Source organism: Vespa mandarinia, chromosome 1, assembly GCF_050613455.1.
Source record: "Vespa mandarinia isolate Hongniang chromosome 1, ASM5061345v1, whole genome shotgun sequence".
In the NCBI taxonomy this organism is placed as follows: Eukaryota; Metazoa; Arthropoda; class Insecta; order Hymenoptera; family Vespidae; genus Vespa; species Vespa mandarinia.
Window position 1 is genome coordinate 2,063,123 of NC_140810.1, and position 17,911 is coordinate 2,081,033.

General features: G+C 38.8%; 1 protein-coding gene and 1 long non-coding RNA gene across 2 annotated transcripts; both read right to left on the reverse strand.

Moving 5' to 3' along the window:
• Nucleotides 1-2,715: 2,715 nt before the first annotated feature.
• Nucleotides 2,716-5,346, reverse strand: LOC146873262 (uncharacterized). Its single transcript, XM_035876385.2, has 2 exons — nucleotides 4,823-5,346; nucleotides 2,716-4,585 (listed from the first exon to the last, which is right to left on the reverse strand). The coding sequence occupies exon 2, from the start codon at nucleotides 4,560-4,562 to the stop codon at nucleotides 3,225-3,227; it is 1,338 nt and encodes a 445-aa protein (XP_035732278.1). The 5' UTR covers nucleotides 4,563-4,585; nucleotides 4,823-5,346; the 3' UTR covers nucleotides 2,716-3,224.
• Nucleotides 5,347-6,008: 662 nt separating this feature from the next.
• Nucleotides 6,009-15,949, reverse strand: LOC118446104 (uncharacterized). Its single transcript, XR_004839480.2, has 3 exons — nucleotides 15,897-15,949; nucleotides 11,052-11,295; nucleotides 6,009-7,267 (listed from the first exon to the last, which is right to left on the reverse strand). It is a non-coding gene; the product is annotated as an uncharacterized LOC118446104 (long non-coding RNA).
• Between the last annotated feature and the right edge of the window lie 1,962 nt (nucleotides 15,950-17,911).

Below are 17,911 nucleotides of genomic sequence, written 5' to 3' on the forward strand. Positions count from 1 at the left end.
TCACTCGAATCGTATTAACTATTTTTTCTTTTTGATAATATTTCTCTGTCTCTGTCTCTGTCTCTCTCTCTCTCTCTCTCTCTCTCTCTCTCTTTCTCACACACACATTTTCTCTTTCTTATCGTGAATCTATCGTTTTAAAGCTTCTCTGTTTTAAGATCTATAATTAGATGAAATATATTTATAATAGTTAATAAAAATGATATCTCTAGTTGGGTTGACGCTATGAAATGGAGAAAAATAAAAATGATAAGACTCCTATGGTTCGATTTGATATCTACTTCGAAATTGTGAGATCAGGGTGGTTCTTTGAGTGGCCAGAAATTAATCTATTGCTTCGTAATCGGCTTTCTTCGGTTAGCGTTCTGCGGATGCTATAGGAGAACGAGAAATCGATTTGTTTCTTACCAAGCGCTATCTACGCTCAGCCACATTGTTCAGTACAATGAAAAATTGAGAAAGTAAGTTTCAAAATTTTCGCGTATATTTTTCTTCTACATTTTTTTTTTTTTTTTTTTTTTTTTTTTTTTTAATAATTCGACAAATCGAAATAATTTTCCTTCACAATACTAACGATCAAATTAATTGTGATCTTCAATTAAAAAAGAAAAAAAAAGAAAACGAAGAAAAAAATAATAAAATTGGTGAGGTCCCTCAAACCGTCCTACTTTTTCTTTTTCCATCATTATGGATATTTCTTTTATTCATTAACAACGATTTCGAATACATACAGTAAATATGTACAATGTTGTATTTACATCGACTAGATGCAACTTTTTTATCCGCAATAAATAATTTTTATAAAATAAAACAGAACATATATATATATTTATATTATAATATTCTTAGATATCTAAAGATGAATAATTTACACGGACTTAATATCTATCGGCTTATCCGTAATTCTAACAAGTGCCTGTCAAGGAAACATTAGATTATTTCGATAAATTCGTATGAATTAGACACGTGAAACGATTTTTATGTTGAAGTATCGAATGATTACAACGTCGATTTATTTGTGAAATAGCTTGCAATTTTAAATCGACTTATCCTTTCGCTAGAGACTCAATGAAGAGAATTCTACTGCGAATATTTACACGCTACTGTGATTATTGCTGTACAGAATACTGTAGATAATACTTATTCGAACTTATATATATATTATATATATATAAGTATATATATATATATATATATATATATATATATATATATATAATTTCTTACGAACGAATCTGACCGTACGACATGACTTCATGAAAAATTCGTGATTAGTACCTACAACGTCGCAAAAATTTTCAAACGATCTAGTATACATTTTTACAGTTATATATTTTTAGTTCTTTTTTTTGTTGTTGTTTTTTTATTTTTGTTTTTTTTTTTTTGATTTTTTTTTTTCTTAATTAAAGAGAAAGATTATCATTTCATCAATTCGTCATTGATTATGATTTACCAATTTATAATCTTCGATGAATCGATTTCTTCATCAACAAAATAAAAAAAAAAAAGAAAAAGACAGAAAAGGGAGAAAAAATATTGAAAGAAACACAAAAAAGAAAACTTAACGAAAGTTAAGGTGAGTGCGAAAACAAAACGACGATAATCCAACGATTTCACACGATTACTAAATACTCGTTGGTCGAGGACAACGCTTAACCCTGCGTTAAGCTCGTAACAGTGGCGAATGGATGGGAAAGGGCGAGGCGATGCGAGACGCGCCGGCTCGAAGGGTAAATTCAAAGGGAGGAAGAGGAGGTGATAGTGGAAGAGAAATAGAGAAGGAGGAGGAGAAGATGGTGGTGGAAGAGGAGTAAGAGGAGGAGGAAGAGAAGGTGGTAGTGGGTTCGGAGGTCGCGTGTATTTAAAACGCGAATCCTGCGCTGGCCGATTCACTGTTTGAAGTTAAATGGAGTGTAAATGGCAGATAACAAACCGGCACTGTTTCCGATTACGGCATTCATTGTTTCCTACCATTATGCGCGCTCCGACGGTTTGTGTGTGACGCGGGATATGGTTTACGATCTATTTATTGCCACCATCGTTGCACCTCCCTCCCCCCTCCACCCATTTGTGAATATGAACATACTCCGAAACAGACTTTATTGCTCCAACCCTTTTGCTCTTCCATTCACCTGTCCATTCGTGATACTTAAAAGGGACATGATCGATCTCTTTGTCCATTTTTAATTTCGCCTATAGTACGGTTCAGATATATGTATGTATATGTATGCCATTTTCTTCTTTTTTTTTTTTTTTTTTTTTTTTTTTCTTTTAATATTGGTAAATGTGTGTTATCGGAGTGCTATCGCACGTTTGATATGCGATCAAGATAGGTACGTGTATGACAGTTAAATTGTGATCGACAAAGATATTTACAAATTCTTCCTACCTAATATTGACTAGAGAGGGAATGTCCATTTTTTTTCTTTTCTCTTTTTTTTCTTTTTCTTTTTTCTTTTTTCTTTTTCACCGCGGATCGTAAGATAAATTTGATTGGTTATAGTATATCTATAGTGATTAATTTTCGCGGTGGTAAATATATATATATATATATGCATGTATGTATATATATATAATATATATATATATACACGACACAGATTTCATAAAGTGCCTTTACTTAATATGTGCGTTACGAAGAACGTGAGAAATTATTTAAATTGGAGATAAAGTTCAATTTTCGAACGATCTACGTTCTAGTTTTCGAGCTGCACAAAATTATCGACTAGAGTCTATTATTTTTTTTTAAATCATAATTGAGAGCGACAGTGTTTTAATATATAATATATATACCTTTAACACACTGGCGAAACAATATCACGAAACGTACCACTGTCTCAATTAATATTGAACGATAATATTAACGATAGAAACGAAACGATAGAAGAAAAAGAAAAAGAAAAACATTTTTAACAGAACGATCCTACGTAATATTTCGAACAAAAATTGATTACCCGATGAAATACGTCAGGTGGGCGTATTCGTCTTTTCGTTTTATTTATAAGAACTCAAAAAATAAATTTAAGAAAAAAAAGGAAAAAAAAAGAGAAAAAACGAAAAGAAAGGATTGCACGAAGTCTCGGAAATATTTTTGTTTAAAACACAACGATCCTCGATGATCGACGTTATTCTTTTGGTCTGTTAATTAGATAAAAAAAGAAGAGTCAATTCTCGAAAGAATATCCGCTGGCAAGTAAATCATCGTCGGGTGAGGATTTTCGGCGTCACTTGCTATGAACGGTGGTGGTACGTCGTTTGACCTCGACTTGATCGACGATAGCATCGCTCTCTTTATCCTGATGAGCTGTCATATGCCTTGTCAGATGATGTCTCTCGCGAAAGCTTTCGTCGCAAACAGGACATCTCAATTTTTCTTCTCTCCTTCTACGAGCAGCTTCCCCGGAGTTTTCATTCTTGTGATGAGACCTCATGTGATATACCAAATCAGATGTCATACGAAAGGATAGATTGCACTTGGCGCAAACATTTTGCGCGGGCAATGTCAAAGCCGCGAAGGACGGTGGTAAAAGGCCAGCGACGCCAGCGGCAGTGGCTAAGAACCTTGGCCTTGTCAAAGCGTCTGCCATTGGTGGAAAAACGGATATAGGATTGTACGAAAGATTTGGATAAACTGGTGGTAAATCCGGCCGAAAGGTTGCCACTTTTGGGCTTGGTACTTTTGGCGGTTGTGCTATCTGAGGAATTTTCAAGTTCTCCAAGAGACTGGGTTGACTGGTCGCAGCCTCGGGACCGACCAAAAAGGGATACGTCATTTTGTTAGGAAAACTGGTATATTTGTAAGTAGTCGCACTTGCCAAAGGAACGACCGGAGGACTAATGCTCTCTTGATAACCTTCCCTTCGATCGTCCGGTGAGATGGACGATCTTGGTGAGGTTTGTCCGTCGTCGGTAAAACCATTTCTTTGACTACCAAGATGAACCTTCGTAAAAGCGCTCCTGGATTCACCGTGCCTTTCCACGGTACACTGTAAGCCGCTATCGTAAACCTTGCCGCATGTTAAACTTGGATCCAATGATTCCGTGCAAGTATTTAATAATGATGGTTGCGCTGTAAACCCAGGTGGGCTTGGACTCTTTTGTTGTCGTGTAGGAACGTATCTTCGCGAATCGATGTCCGGTAATGTCGGTGTTAACGTTCTCGGAGATACATACGGTGGACTGAGAGAATTTTCGGTACAATGCATCAGCCTTCGTCTCTCCTGCGAGCTAGAGTCGCTATCATAATGCTTTATAGTCAAATTCTGTGGCAATCTATCGGCATCCAAAGAATTATCCAATGATATGGATTCTCTCGTACGATCCTTTCTACCAGAAATTAATCTGAGCTTTTCGCTCTGTCTACGAGCCAGATTCTCATCGGGTGCGACGAGAAATGCTACGTCGAAGGAACGCTTACTGGCACGTTGGAGAGGATAAGATGCATCCGACGTGACATCACTGATCATGGACGGACTACCAGACGTTAAAAGTGTCGTTGTCGCCGTAGTCGATGTAGCGGGGGCGGCACGGTCGATGCCACCCGTGCGATCTTCCATTGTCATCCTGCTCGCTCCGTATGATCAACCTGCGAGAATTTGCCGTCAATGGGGCATACATAAATGATGTATCGGTTGTCGATGGTTATTTAGATGTTAACGTGCATGCGTATACATTTCATCAATCGCGAATCCCCGAAACTACGATGATTTTCATCGTATTGCATATTTATATTCGATCATACTCGTCATGATAAAAAAAAAAGAATACAATATAACGAATGATTAAATATCTTATCAAGGAAATAAAATGACGCGACGCTTACCGGAGCACGTGTTTAGGCTATACGCCTTTGTTAGTTGAACGTGTCGACTTTACAAACACGACGACGGCTTCTTCTTCTTCTTCTTCTTCTCCTTATGAAAGGCACCTCCCAATTTGATGGCATTCGTTAACACTGATATAATTCTCGAGGGAGCACAAGAAGTTTAAGATCCGAGGCTGAGGCTTCGAATCCGCGCACTGATTCCTATTCGAATCCCGGAGAACACTCTGGTGGACGCGCGTTTCGGCGTTGCCGAGGATAAAATGAGGGAACCGTTCGCGCATCCCCCGTATTTAGGGGTTGCTTCGTGGAGGGTAGCTCGAAGGCAGGTGGAGACGACCGAGAGTGGTGTCGGCCAATAGCGAAGCGTCGACTACTATTCGAGGGTGGAGCATACGAAGGGGGTGAACATATTCGGTCGTCGGGACGCGTCTGTTAGTCCCATCTAGACCACGCCTACATATTTCAGGTTCGACACATGTGCCCGGGATCGCCGTCGACGTCGACGACTCCTTTTTCCTCCCACTCACCCCAACCCCTATATCTATATCTATCCCTTCCCCTCCCCCTCCAGCCCCCTTTGCACCCCCTTCCCATTTCTCCTCTCTTTCATTCTCTCACACGCGTTGCGCAATCCTATTCTCGAAAGAATTCTGGTGACGGTGGTGACGATGGTGGTAGTGCCGATCGCGAGGACAACGCTTGAGGGAGGATGCTTTATGCTGTAATACAGCCTGACGAACGATCTTGAATATTTTTAACGCCGGTTCGTTTGTCCTTTCCTCTCTTTCATTTTTTTTTTCTTTCTTTTCCTTTCTCTCTCTCTCTCTCTTTTTTTTTCTTTTCATTATTATTATCATTATTATTTTACGCTCGAACAATTTCGAACCTTCGACGGATTCATCGACGATCTTTCTTTATTCGTAGATAATATTAGAATTTTAGGAAATAATAATTGCATATATATATATATTTATATATATACACATATATATATATAGAGTCATATATACACTGGAATCGATTATTCAACTCGGAACGATGAAAGCTAAAAGATAAATTTGTATCGATCCTTTCGGAATCAGCACTTTCTGCAAGCTGTGGAACGATCCCAGTTCTGCTGACACACCTGTTTCGTTTTGAAACCTGTTCTCGTTTCCGAGAGGATAAAGTATTCCATCGAGTATTGTGCGTGACTTCGGTGACGATAAATTATAGGATATACAAATTTATACGGGTTTGTAGGATCGGGTTCGATGAGGATCTAATCATCAACGAGCAAACGTTATTCTCTCTTTCTCTCTCTCTCTCTCTCTCTCTCTCTCTCTATTTCTCTCTTTCTCATTTCATACGATAGATCTTCATTCGTGGTCATTGGCCGAAACGAACGACTCGTCGACAAAGAGAAATGAGGCGCGTTAAATCGACTGCGTTAGACAGAAGGTACCACCAAGGTCCGTAAGGGATCATCGCTTCGAGGATTATCTTCCTGACGAATTATCCCCGTTTCTCGTCGCTTCGATACATGTCTTGATCCTAACTAAATGACATACGATAGTTGCCAAAACCATGAGAAATACCTGAAATACATGATTATGTCCAACGTTAATCGCCCGTAATATCGACCAAAAAGGTAACAACCGAATGAAAGAAATGAAGAAAAAAAGAAAAAAAGAAAAGAAAAGAAAAGAAATCTAAGCTCCTCCTCTCTGGATATAGCAATAGGCGATCAATCATAGGCCAGTAATCTATTTTATCGCGCATGTGAGAGATGTCGGATTTTTATGTTGTTCTCGTGATTCCAACAAATCTACGGGGAATATCTGGAAAGGTTAAAGGACATTAACTTCTTGATTGAGTCGGCAAAAAGTTGTAATGACTTTTCGATTGAGCTAGCCCTCCTCCCTCCTCCCAATATCCTCCAATCACTACCACCATCATCAGCCAACAATCTTTCAACCAACAAACATTCCCAAATAAACTTCCGATCTCTTGCAAATCCTTCGATATTTCTTATTATTTCTCATCAAGTATTTATTCTTCTTAAACTTATGTAAGTTTGAAGTGAAATTGAAAGATTCAAAATATTTTTTTTTACTTCACCACATCCTCGAGATCGTTAATGTACAATCAAGGGATGAATGATTTTCTCAAGGCGACCACCACATTGCTCGATTATATACCTTTAAGGGTAGCAATCGGATTTAATCCTAATTGAGAGTCGTAAAGTTGGAAAAGTCGTTACTACGACGTTATGTGTGACACGCGTCGCACGGCAGGGAGTCGTGAAGCTCTTCTATATCTTGCCAGAGCCATTCCTGGATTATATAGACCATATTTATTGCCGATCGTACTGTCATGCTTCCGTGATGTTAAAGACGACGACGTGCTTATTCTTCATCCCGTTTTGTACTATTTTTTTTGACTATCACTCCAATCTTGTTTCTAAAAGTAGATAAATATATTTAATAAATATTCAATTTAATAAATATCATTGAAAATATATGTGTATATATATATATATAAATGTTTTTGTATTTTTTATTTAATATTAAATAAATTATTATAGCAAGATTTAAATCGATCGGAAAGTACAGGTTCACTAAATGATCCAAGTTAAAACGTGGGACTGTCACGCTAACGTCTGACACGTGTCAGGCACGTGGAAGCTGTTAGCACTGTGACATCGAACACAGGGAAGATCAAGCAGAGGGACACCTTACATCAGTGACACCAAGCAAAGTGTTTTAGCTTTAGTCAAGTCGATTGTACGCATTAATATATTTCGATGAAATATATACCGATCCATTCTATTGGATAAGATAAATCATAAATATCATCGTGGATATAATTAAAAGAGCATCAATCCGAGAACCAGTCGATTCTTATTATTTCTCATCGACTATCTAATAAATTTATCGAATGATATCTATAACGACGTAGTCACGATATAAGAGGTACAATCGTTCGTTTTGAAATTAATCACGTCCAATCGTTTTGCATTCTGCCATTGGTTATAAAACTGAAAGACGGAATATTCGTTCGAACGCAGACGCATGAATTAATTTCGGTTTCTCTCGCTCTTCCAACGAAAGCGGCTATATCTCTTGCCAACGTTTTTCGCTTTGCTGGCAGAAGTTCTGCAGAAACGGCCGATTCGGTGAAGTTACCGAAGAGTTAGGTGATAAATATGCGGCCGATGAAGAGCCGATGAAGAGAGGTCGTTTATCAATCAACCATTAACACGATTTCTTCCTTTTCATCTCTCTCTCTCTCTTTCTCTTTCTCTCTTTTTCTATCTTTCTCCTAAAGCTTTACCAACTCCATTGAAAATCTGCTCGCTCTTGCACCGGCCATATTTCACTCGATTCATTTCGATTCTCTTTCGTTTGTTTTCTTTTCGTCGTACTCTCGAATTTCCAATTAAGTCAAAAAGATGTCCCTTCGCGACGATGTTACAAAATGTAGATATACGTACGTATAAGTATATTACAAAGAAGGGAAACGTACTTAAGGAATTTTCAAGCGAGCCTTGTCTCGCTCCAAGTCGCTGATAAATTGAATGTGTAACGAGTTTGGAGGATTGCTAAAATAACCGAGCACGGTGTGCGGCCTCGTTCTACGACTAAGAGGGACAGAACGTAGATCTCTTCAGATGAGTGCGGACGATTTAGATTTTACGGACGTGCGAGCAATTCCTTGACTTATTACCGGGGTCATGCATATAAAGTGGACCTCTCTTTCTCTTAAATGGAGTAACTGGAAGAAACGAGACGTTCTGTCTTAAAACGTCAAAAATTTTTATGCCACGATGAAACGTCTGATTATTTTGTCGTCTGATCTTTTTTCGTAAGACTTGTAGAATAAAAAAAATAAAAAAAAAAAGAAACAAAAGAAGTAAAAAAGGAAAAAGGAAAAAAAGAAAGAAAAAAAAACATAAAATAAACGGACATGATAATTATCAGAATTGTTCGGATAAAATGGAACTTAAACTCATAACTGAACGCGAGATAAACTCGACCTTTGGAACTGGCGCGAAATTTGAATTCAAGATGTATACCGGTGCCTTTGCACACTATAGAAGTTTGTCCCCGCCTCCTCTTGTTGATATCGTTTCAGTGATATCAAGAGAATAACAGAGAGAGAGAGAGAGAGAGAGAAAGAGAGTAGGAGAGTAAGAGAGAGAGGTTGTGTGCTCGCCGTCGGGAATTTAATTCGAAGTGCCGCTAAGATGCCACCTTTGGCTCTTATCTCTGTGCACACGGTGGGCTGCTCGCGTGGCGTTGCTTATGTGTTACGTGAATACCTTACCTAAATGCCAAGGAGAAACGTTTCTGCGTACGGTCGTCCTCTACCAACGTGACTACTACCACAACTATCGTCGTCAGAAACATCGAGAGAGAAGAGTAAGTTAACTGAAGCTTCGAGAGGAAAGGAGATTCACGAAAGAGAAAGGGAGAAGCGACAGAGTAAGGGAAGAAGGGGTAGGGGTTCAAGGAGCTACGAGGAAAATTAATGCGACTTCCAAGCGGCCCTTATCAGACGGCGCTATCTCGCGTCTTGCTCTCTCGCGGAAAACGTGAGGCCCTTTACTCGAGTACTTTCCAAAGTTAAGCGAGAAACTTCTTCTCTCTCTATCCCTCTCTCTCTCTCTCTCTCCTCCTGGATCCTTTCGAAGGATCCTAAGATTTTCTAAAATGTATCTCCGAAGTTATTCAAGGAAAGACGAATACCTCTCTTATATCCATGAAAAGATAATGAGAGAACTCTTTAATTAAGGAATAATTTTTTATGAACGTAAAATGAACCTGATGTTAAATTACGATCGATCAAATTACAATGATCACTTACAGATTTTGTTAGATGTTCGCGATAATCAAGAGATGACGAATCATAATGTATTTAAATTAAACGATACGTCTAAATATTCATGAATCATTAATCATAGCGATGACTGGTCTTACAAACGCGCCATGTGGTCCAGTGCTCTTAAAAACATTCTGTTAACGCCGATTTGATTTGTATCGATAACTATGAAAGAGAGTGAGAGAGAGAGAGAGAGAGAGAGAGAGAAAAGGGAGAATGAGTACTTTGACTTCCATTCCATGTATCAAGATGCTCTTAAATACATTTACGCATCCCTATTGTACACGATCCAGGATGAATCTCAAAAAGCACCGACTGGATGGAATGCATATTTAATGACAATGTTTTCGATCGATATATTCGTTTTAATCCTAACCTATGCCTTTATTTTGACAAATATTCAAAGAACAGAGCCTGACGTATCTTCATGTGACGTTAAGTTCGAGTTTAGAGAGTCACTTGGTATGTAGACGGTAGCTTCGTCGACAGTTTTACGGTTATATTTGCTGAAATCTTATTCGAGCAAAGCTGTGGTTCATTGTGCGGGGGTGAGGGGGATGAAGAGTAAAGAAGGTTCTGCGTCGACGACGACGACGACGACGACGACGACGACGACAACGACTGGAGGTGAAGAGGAGAGAGAGAGAGAGAGAGAGAGGGTGAATAAGGGTGCACCAAGAGGGAGTTATTAGAATGGTCCGGAAAAGATGGCGCAGAGTCGCTCCGTATTTTTATACTGTATGGCCACTACTTTGCATAATCCCGCACTTAGCTCGCTCGTCCCGAGATGCCGACTCGCTATGCAGATCTTTCTCCTCTGCCCTGAAAAGCCAAACCTACCGAGCGTTTCGCCGTTCCAACGAATGATGAACGACGCCGAGACCCCGCAGGACCTAGCAGGACGATTCTGCCCACGCCAACCGACCGACCCCCCGCCACCCACCCTCCCTCTCTTCCTCCCTCCCTCCGTTCCCACGTCTCACACCATCACGAAAACTTGTTTCCCGTTACGCGGAATAGATTACCTCGACGACGCGTTTAATCGCCTATCGTCGATCCGTCTTGTCCGATTTGCACTTCGATTTCTTCTCGGATGTATCGGAAGAATCGAATTCTCAAATAGAATTTTTCCTTGCCATTGAAACAGTTGGCAAACAAGTAAAAGCAATGAAATATTCGTTTTAAAATGAATTATAATATCATCGGTGAATAAATGAAAATTCGTTAATGTTGAATAGGGAAACGTCGTTTACCGCTTAGCAGTCAGACATCGTATCCTCTACTATTTCTGACCTTCTCTTCTTAGAACACGTATTTGGTAGAACGAGCAGAGAGAAAGCGCTAGAGACGTCATCAATCTTACCACGAGGTGAGATTCAGGACGGCCGTGACGTTCTTCTAAATCTCACAGATGTGACTTTGATTCTCTTCTTGGATTCCCCCGAGAAACGAACCTAGATTAAGTCTGTCCCTATGTGTAATTTGTTCGAGTGTCTCGATTTTCGGCCGATCTTGACGTCTTCGTCTTGACTCAGACTAACCGGACACCTGCGTTCTTCCTCGATCTCATTGGTACGTCGTAAGGAATAAAGAGAACTGATGTGTACCTGTATCGTAACACCGAAGATGATCAACAAATTTGGATTTTCAATTTGATTTCTCGTTAATGATTAAAGGAATAATTTATTTTTGTGCGAAAAGAAGAAAAGGGAAAAAGAAAATTAAAAAAAAGAAAAAACCGAGTAAATAAATAAAAAAAAAAAAGAAAAAAGAAAAAAGAAAAAAGAAAAAAGAAAAAGAAGAAAAGAAAGCGCGAAATTAAAAGAAGGAAAAGCGAAGAAGACGCTAGACAGTTGGTATCTGCCTGGAAAGTGGAAAGAGGTTTACGTGCAGCGTATCGCAAAGTCACCGAGTTGCGACGGACTCGGTTACGGTCGGTGCATCGCTACCGAGATATCTAGGGGTATAAAATCCCTTCCTTCGTAAGCTTTAGCTTGGTCCGTTGTAAAGGGCACATTACGAAAACCGCAGCTATGCCGGAGGTGGAAGAAGAGGTTGAAAGAGAAGAGAGAGAAAGAGAGAGAGAGAGAGAGAAAGAGAGAGAGAGAGTGAGAGAAAGAGAAAGGAGAGAAGCAAGGACGAAATCCAGAGCATACCTTAGTTGTCCGCTCGTAAAGCAACCCCGTATGCCTGGAGAGTGCGTGCCGGAGTTCTCTCCCTCTCTTTTCCTCTTAGCCGCCTTTCTTTCGTGGCCCTTTCTCTAACCATCTCAGTGTTTCTGGCGAGGCATTTGTTAAAACCGAGGAATATGCATGAGAAAGCAACTCGCCAGGGAGTTATGCTACGATGATCTTAATGGTGGACACGCAACCTTAAATATGTATATGTATAATATTCGGAAGAGTATCCGTTGGAAAAGCTTCGGGACCATTTCCGTCGACTGCCTGTATAGAGTATGGATGGTGCTAGTGAAATAAAACAAATAAAGGAAATAGAAAAAAAAAGAAAAGAAAAGCGACGAAAGAAATAAGAAATGGTGAAAGAAAAAATGAGTCAAAATAATCTAAGTAGAAAGTTCATCCGTAAAAGCTACATAGCTCGATAGCACATGCCACGCGCGATCTCGTCTCTCGTCTACGTATGCATATACGTAGGACATATGGTGGTTGGTACGGTGCTTGGCCCACATGCAAGAACCCATAGAGCAGCCTTCCAGGCCAGGGTTCAAGCTACAACCCCCTCGGTGCCCCTGAGAGTCCTCATGAGTTTTCAATGAGATTAGCGGCCCATCTGTGCGGAGACCGACCCCATCGTCATCATCGACCATGGACAAAGCTAGTCAACCTGCTTGCTGCCCGTACTCACTCACTCACTCTCTCTCTCTCTCTCTCTCTCTCACTCTCTTTATGTATATCTCTCGCTTTCTCGTTCTCTCTGCAGGGGCTCTCTCGCTCTTCTTCGCCTTCGCGATAGTCCTACACCATTCACGCACTTGCTGCATCAAGCTCGTCCTCGCTTTCTCGAGGGTGCGCTGCAACTACGTACTCTTCTATGCTACGATGAATGCTCGTGAAAAATACCAGGTTTTTAGAACCCCTCATCATATGGTCGCATTTAAAGTCATCACTGACTGACCGTCTCTCCTTTGCAATAAGCGAACCGCAACGAAACTACGATACACTAGTAGTTGTCTCGTTAATATTTCATGATACTTTCTTCAATCGTGACGTCTAAAGTTTTATTAATAATGAGTACTTTATAATAAACATTATTTGAAAAAATACTTTAGCTTTCTTTTTTTGTTTTCTTTCCTTTCTATTCCGTACTCCTATAAAATTTTACGAACCTAGCTATAATCGTTTCTAATTAATTATATTATTGATTTACACTTAAATATATCTAGACGAGAAATAAATAAACTCTTTCTTTCTCTTTCTCTTGCAAATATGGAAAATGTTTTTCGAAGCCACGGAAAACATGGAATAAAGCCGCAAAGCAGGCCGATTAAGAAGCGGAATGGTATCGATCCCTCGTTTCACGTACGTCCTTTAGCTTCTGGGGCTATGGATTTGGGTCCATGATGGCCCATATGGAGCCTGCCGAGCGCATATGTTGCGACAACGCCGCTAACGACCTGCCTTGGGCATTCGTAATACTAAACTGCGGTTCGATTCTCACCCCATGAAACTAAATAACCATTCGATTGTCATTGGTAAATAGGTAATCATCTTCGGCTTATCGGTTTGCTCGTACCTAAGATTTATCATATCGATAATACCTATCAACTGGATCACTTGTATTACATTTTCATTTCTATTCTAAGACAATGAAATATTTTTAAAAACGAAGATATAAACAATGAATGCATAAGTTACGACACAATGGAATAATATTAATATTATATCTTATAACATGTATATATGTATTATATTTTTCTAAATATCTTTCTTCTGCTTTCGAATAATTTATTGAAAATATACGAATTCGAGAACAAAGGATATATATATATATATATATATATATATATGATAAAAGAAAAAAAAAAATTGTATAGAACTAAGAGGTCAAGAGACTCCTAAAAGTGTCTACGAAAAGTAGCCAAAAGTTCCCCCTAAACGCTTTGGCCAAGCGAAATCCCGCGACAGTTCCGCCCCTTTGCTTTTTTGTCAACCTGCAAGGCCAAACGAGTTACGTATTATAGCGCTCGTAAGGGTAGAGAAGGGACGGTGAGGACGATAGTCGAAAGGAGAGAGGGGTAGTCCTCTTCGATACCAAGTTATGTGTTCTGGCCATGCCATCTGGCACGCTATTATACGAGTATTTTAATTTAATTAACTCAGCGTATAGTTCGATATTATCGGCGCTTTCCCGGGATTAAGCTTGTACGAGGAGTGAAAAGGAAGGGGAGAGCGGGGGAGGAGGTTTGGGGAGGACGATTCGAATCTGCCGTTTAATTAGGATTTTGGTCGGTCGTGCGAGGACCAGATTTTATGGAAACGAAACAGACTTCTGTCTCGATCAAAACGCTCTCCTATCACAATTTTTCATATTTTACCGCAATATACTTATATTTTTCTTCTACGTTCTCGTTTTTTCTTCTATAATTTTTCGATTATTTTTATCTTTATTTATTTGTTTATTTATTTTGTTTTTCTTTTTCTTTTTTTTTTTTCTCTTTTTTTTTTATAAATCGCAAAACATTTATACGCTTTATAAAGTTAGTAGTAGTGGCTAAACGAAGTATACTCGTAAGTTTATAAAATGAGTATCTTTGTATATTTGGCTCGTTGAGACGCTCTCAGTTTCGAATATTTACAACATATTTGCGGCAGCGCGAACACGGTTCTTTGTCATAGACGAGTGATTTTTGGGTCGCCCATGGCCAAGCTAAAGAGAGCCAGTGCGCTATTGTATTTTCGAGGAAGGGGGTCGTTGTACTTTCTCTCTTTCTGTCTTTTGGTACCCTCATCTGTACCGTACAGTGCACTACCCCTACTCGTGCATCTGTCCTCAATCAGCATCCTACGAAAATGGGATATACGCGTACACAAGGTTGTAAAATTATTGTCACATTCTCGCAATTTACTTAGCTCGAAATAATATCAAAATCAAATTCAAATATATTTATACTGTATAAACGAAATAAGAATAAAAAGAAATAAAAAAGAAGAGTAACAAAAAAAGATTACTTTCGTCTGAAAGAAAAAGGTATTATTTCGTGTAATATCAAAAATATATCTATTAAATTAAAATAAATATTATATCATTAAAATTGTAATCAAACGAATATTAATATCAAATTTATAAAAACATATATATATATATAATATGTAATACGAATTTCTAAAAATATTTTCAAAATATCTCGCTTATAACGAACATATGTAAAACGCTATCGCTTTCGATTCATTCGCTGGACAAAATAAATCCTGTCGTTCGAAAATCCGAATGAGAGTAGGTAGGGTGGTGAACTTCGAGGAAAGAATAGGGCGCACTTAACTTGGGACTGCTTAAACAGTTGTTTGAACGGCATTATGCATTAGCATGTGGCTGGTGCCACCACTTATTAGTAGTACGATGTCGGGCACCCTATAGTACCATAATGATAATAAAAGATACTTTGAGAAACAGATAGTAGATATTTTCAAATATATCTGAAAGAATTCTTACAATGTTCTTTTTCTTTTTTCTTTTTTTTTTGTATGGATGTTCTCTCTCTCTCTCTCTTTCTCTCTCTCTCTCTTTCTTCCTTTGATCGTAAAGAAAAGAGAGATGATAATAACGAAGGTAGATATCTTCTACACATTTCTCGTTGAGACGATATCGAAAAATCCTCGTTCGTATAAGGCCGCATCTCCGACAGGACGTTTTGATACACAGCAGGAGACGAAAGAAAAGTGTGTTTGGCTTCCGGCCACCGATTCCCTCGGCCAACTACTATGAAACTCCGATTCGATGAAAACTCTCAATCTAAAGGAAAAAAACTTTGCTCTCGATTCGCACTGATTCTACGAGAATGAGAGAGAGGGAGAGGGAGAGAGAGAGAGAGAGAGAGAGCCTAGGTAGTATGTTTGAAAAATAATATTTATTAAGTTGACTAAGTTATAAATAGATATCGTTTCGTTCAAGTTACGATACGTAATAAACAGAAGTTGGAAAGTTCTTAGTTTCAGTTATTAATCAATCGAGTATAAGTCGACTTACATACCAATACTTATTCTCTGAATTCTTGAGATTTACTGAGCTACGCAGTTCCGTTCGAGTTACTGTTCGAAGGAGAAACGAAGGAAAACTAAACCTATTTCTATTTCACGCGTTATATTTATATCATTGTTTACATCGGTGACTCTTGATGTTTCGTAACATGAGTAAAAATATTATTCGATATAAACAATAGATCGTACCTAATACAAACATTATATATTTACGATTATATCTCTTAACTAATAACATCTGTCTTCTTATCGATTTTATTTACGTATTCATTACACGTAGTAAAACACGTTCGAAAGGTATTTGAAATCTTTTCTTCTTTCATTACGAAATCACATTTTTCTACAACGTTCGTTATATTACTCTCTTTCTCTCTCTCTCTCTCTCTCCCTCTCTTTCTCTCTCTCTCTTTCTCTCTCGTATCACGTAAAATAATAAGAAGACGAATGATAGACGAAAAGAATCACTTTCGTAATCTCATGAACGATAGGAAAAACGAATAGAAGAGAGACAGAAAGATAGAGAGATAAAAAGAGATAAATAGAGAGAGAGAGAGAGAGAGAGAGAGAGAGAGAGAGAGAAAGCAAGAGAAATCTAGGTATAATATTCCGGATATTAAATCGCTTTTAAATCGGCTTAGCGTTAACTAGTGGCACTTTAAGCTGCCTGGTGAAATGATTATCAGGGTTTCCCACTCCGTCGCAACGGCTAGCTGTTATCGCACCTTGATTAATTGTTATGCAATATGACGTCACACACGCCCGCGTACCCGGATTAGAATCCCGCGGTGGAGCATCACGGCGAATGCCAGGCATCTCTCTCTCTCTCTCTCTCTCTCTCTCTCTATCTCTATCTCTCTTCCTCTCTCACTCTCGCGTTTGTTCTCGCTTTGCACTGCTGCGAGTATTGCACAAGGATAGAGAGGAGGGAGCAACGTGAAGTTTCCGGATAATCCTAGGAATTTGAACCCGCCGAACATAGGACGCTGATGAATATTGATATCGACTCGACGGACCTTCGCACCCTCTCTCTCTCTCTCTCTCTCCCTTTCTCTCTCTCTCTCTCTCTCTCTCTCTCTCTCTATCTCTCCCTTCCTAAGATGAGAAATGCAAGGTGTCGAAATCGAGTAGTCTACGAAACGTCACAGATGCGATCGAATGAGTCTGACAAAAACAAAATTAAAATTTAAATCAAAGGAAAAGAGAGAGAGAGAGAGAGAGAGAGAGAGAGAGAGAGAGAGAAAGATAAATTTTAATCATTATTGTTCCTATTTTATCTAGAAATTAAACGAAAATGTACTTTCGATCTTCTTTCGAAAATAGTAGCCAACGAGACAATGACAGCTCGTTAGTTTCAAAGTGTAAAACTGACGGTTCTAGAGAGACTGAAAGAGAAAGAGTGAGAGAGAGAGAGAGAGAGAGAGAGAGTACAGGCTTCACGCTAACTTTGCTCCATTATTTCTCTAAATAAAAGAAACCATAAATCGTGGGTGTACATGTCGTACGGGAGCGCGACGTGGCTCCATTATATCTCGCGATGAACGGTACCCTTCTTCGTCGGCCATTATGCCACGGAGATAGTAAGGAAGGAACCACCCCTTTATCTCCCGGTAGACTCTACGCCCGAGAGTAATGCGCGGAAATCAAGGGTTAATTCCTCGACGCCGTAAAGCATTTTATCTGTCCCGCGTTTAGAAGACGCCAAGAGAAATATTAAAATATGGTAATATAACTTGGAGAACGGATAAAACCATCGACGTTATACCGTTCGCCGAACGATTGCGAATTTATCGGTTAAATAAAAACTGACAGTTGGAAGGAAAAGATATAAATTGAATTATCTTAATATAATTTAATTTATCTGTTTTTAATCTGAAGGAAAAAGAAATAAAGAGAAAAAAAAAGAGAATAAAGAAAGAAAAATAAAATAATCAGAAAAATAAAATAATGTCACGTTATATACCGTAAGTATCGTAGGATCGAAAAGATTTAGGTATCTAATAAATGTGAA

Coding starts and splice junctions, on each gene's coding strand:
- LOC146873262 (XM_035876385.2), bottom strand. CDS start 4,562: ATGACAATGGAAGATCGCACGGGTGGCATCGACCGTGCCGCCCCCGCT.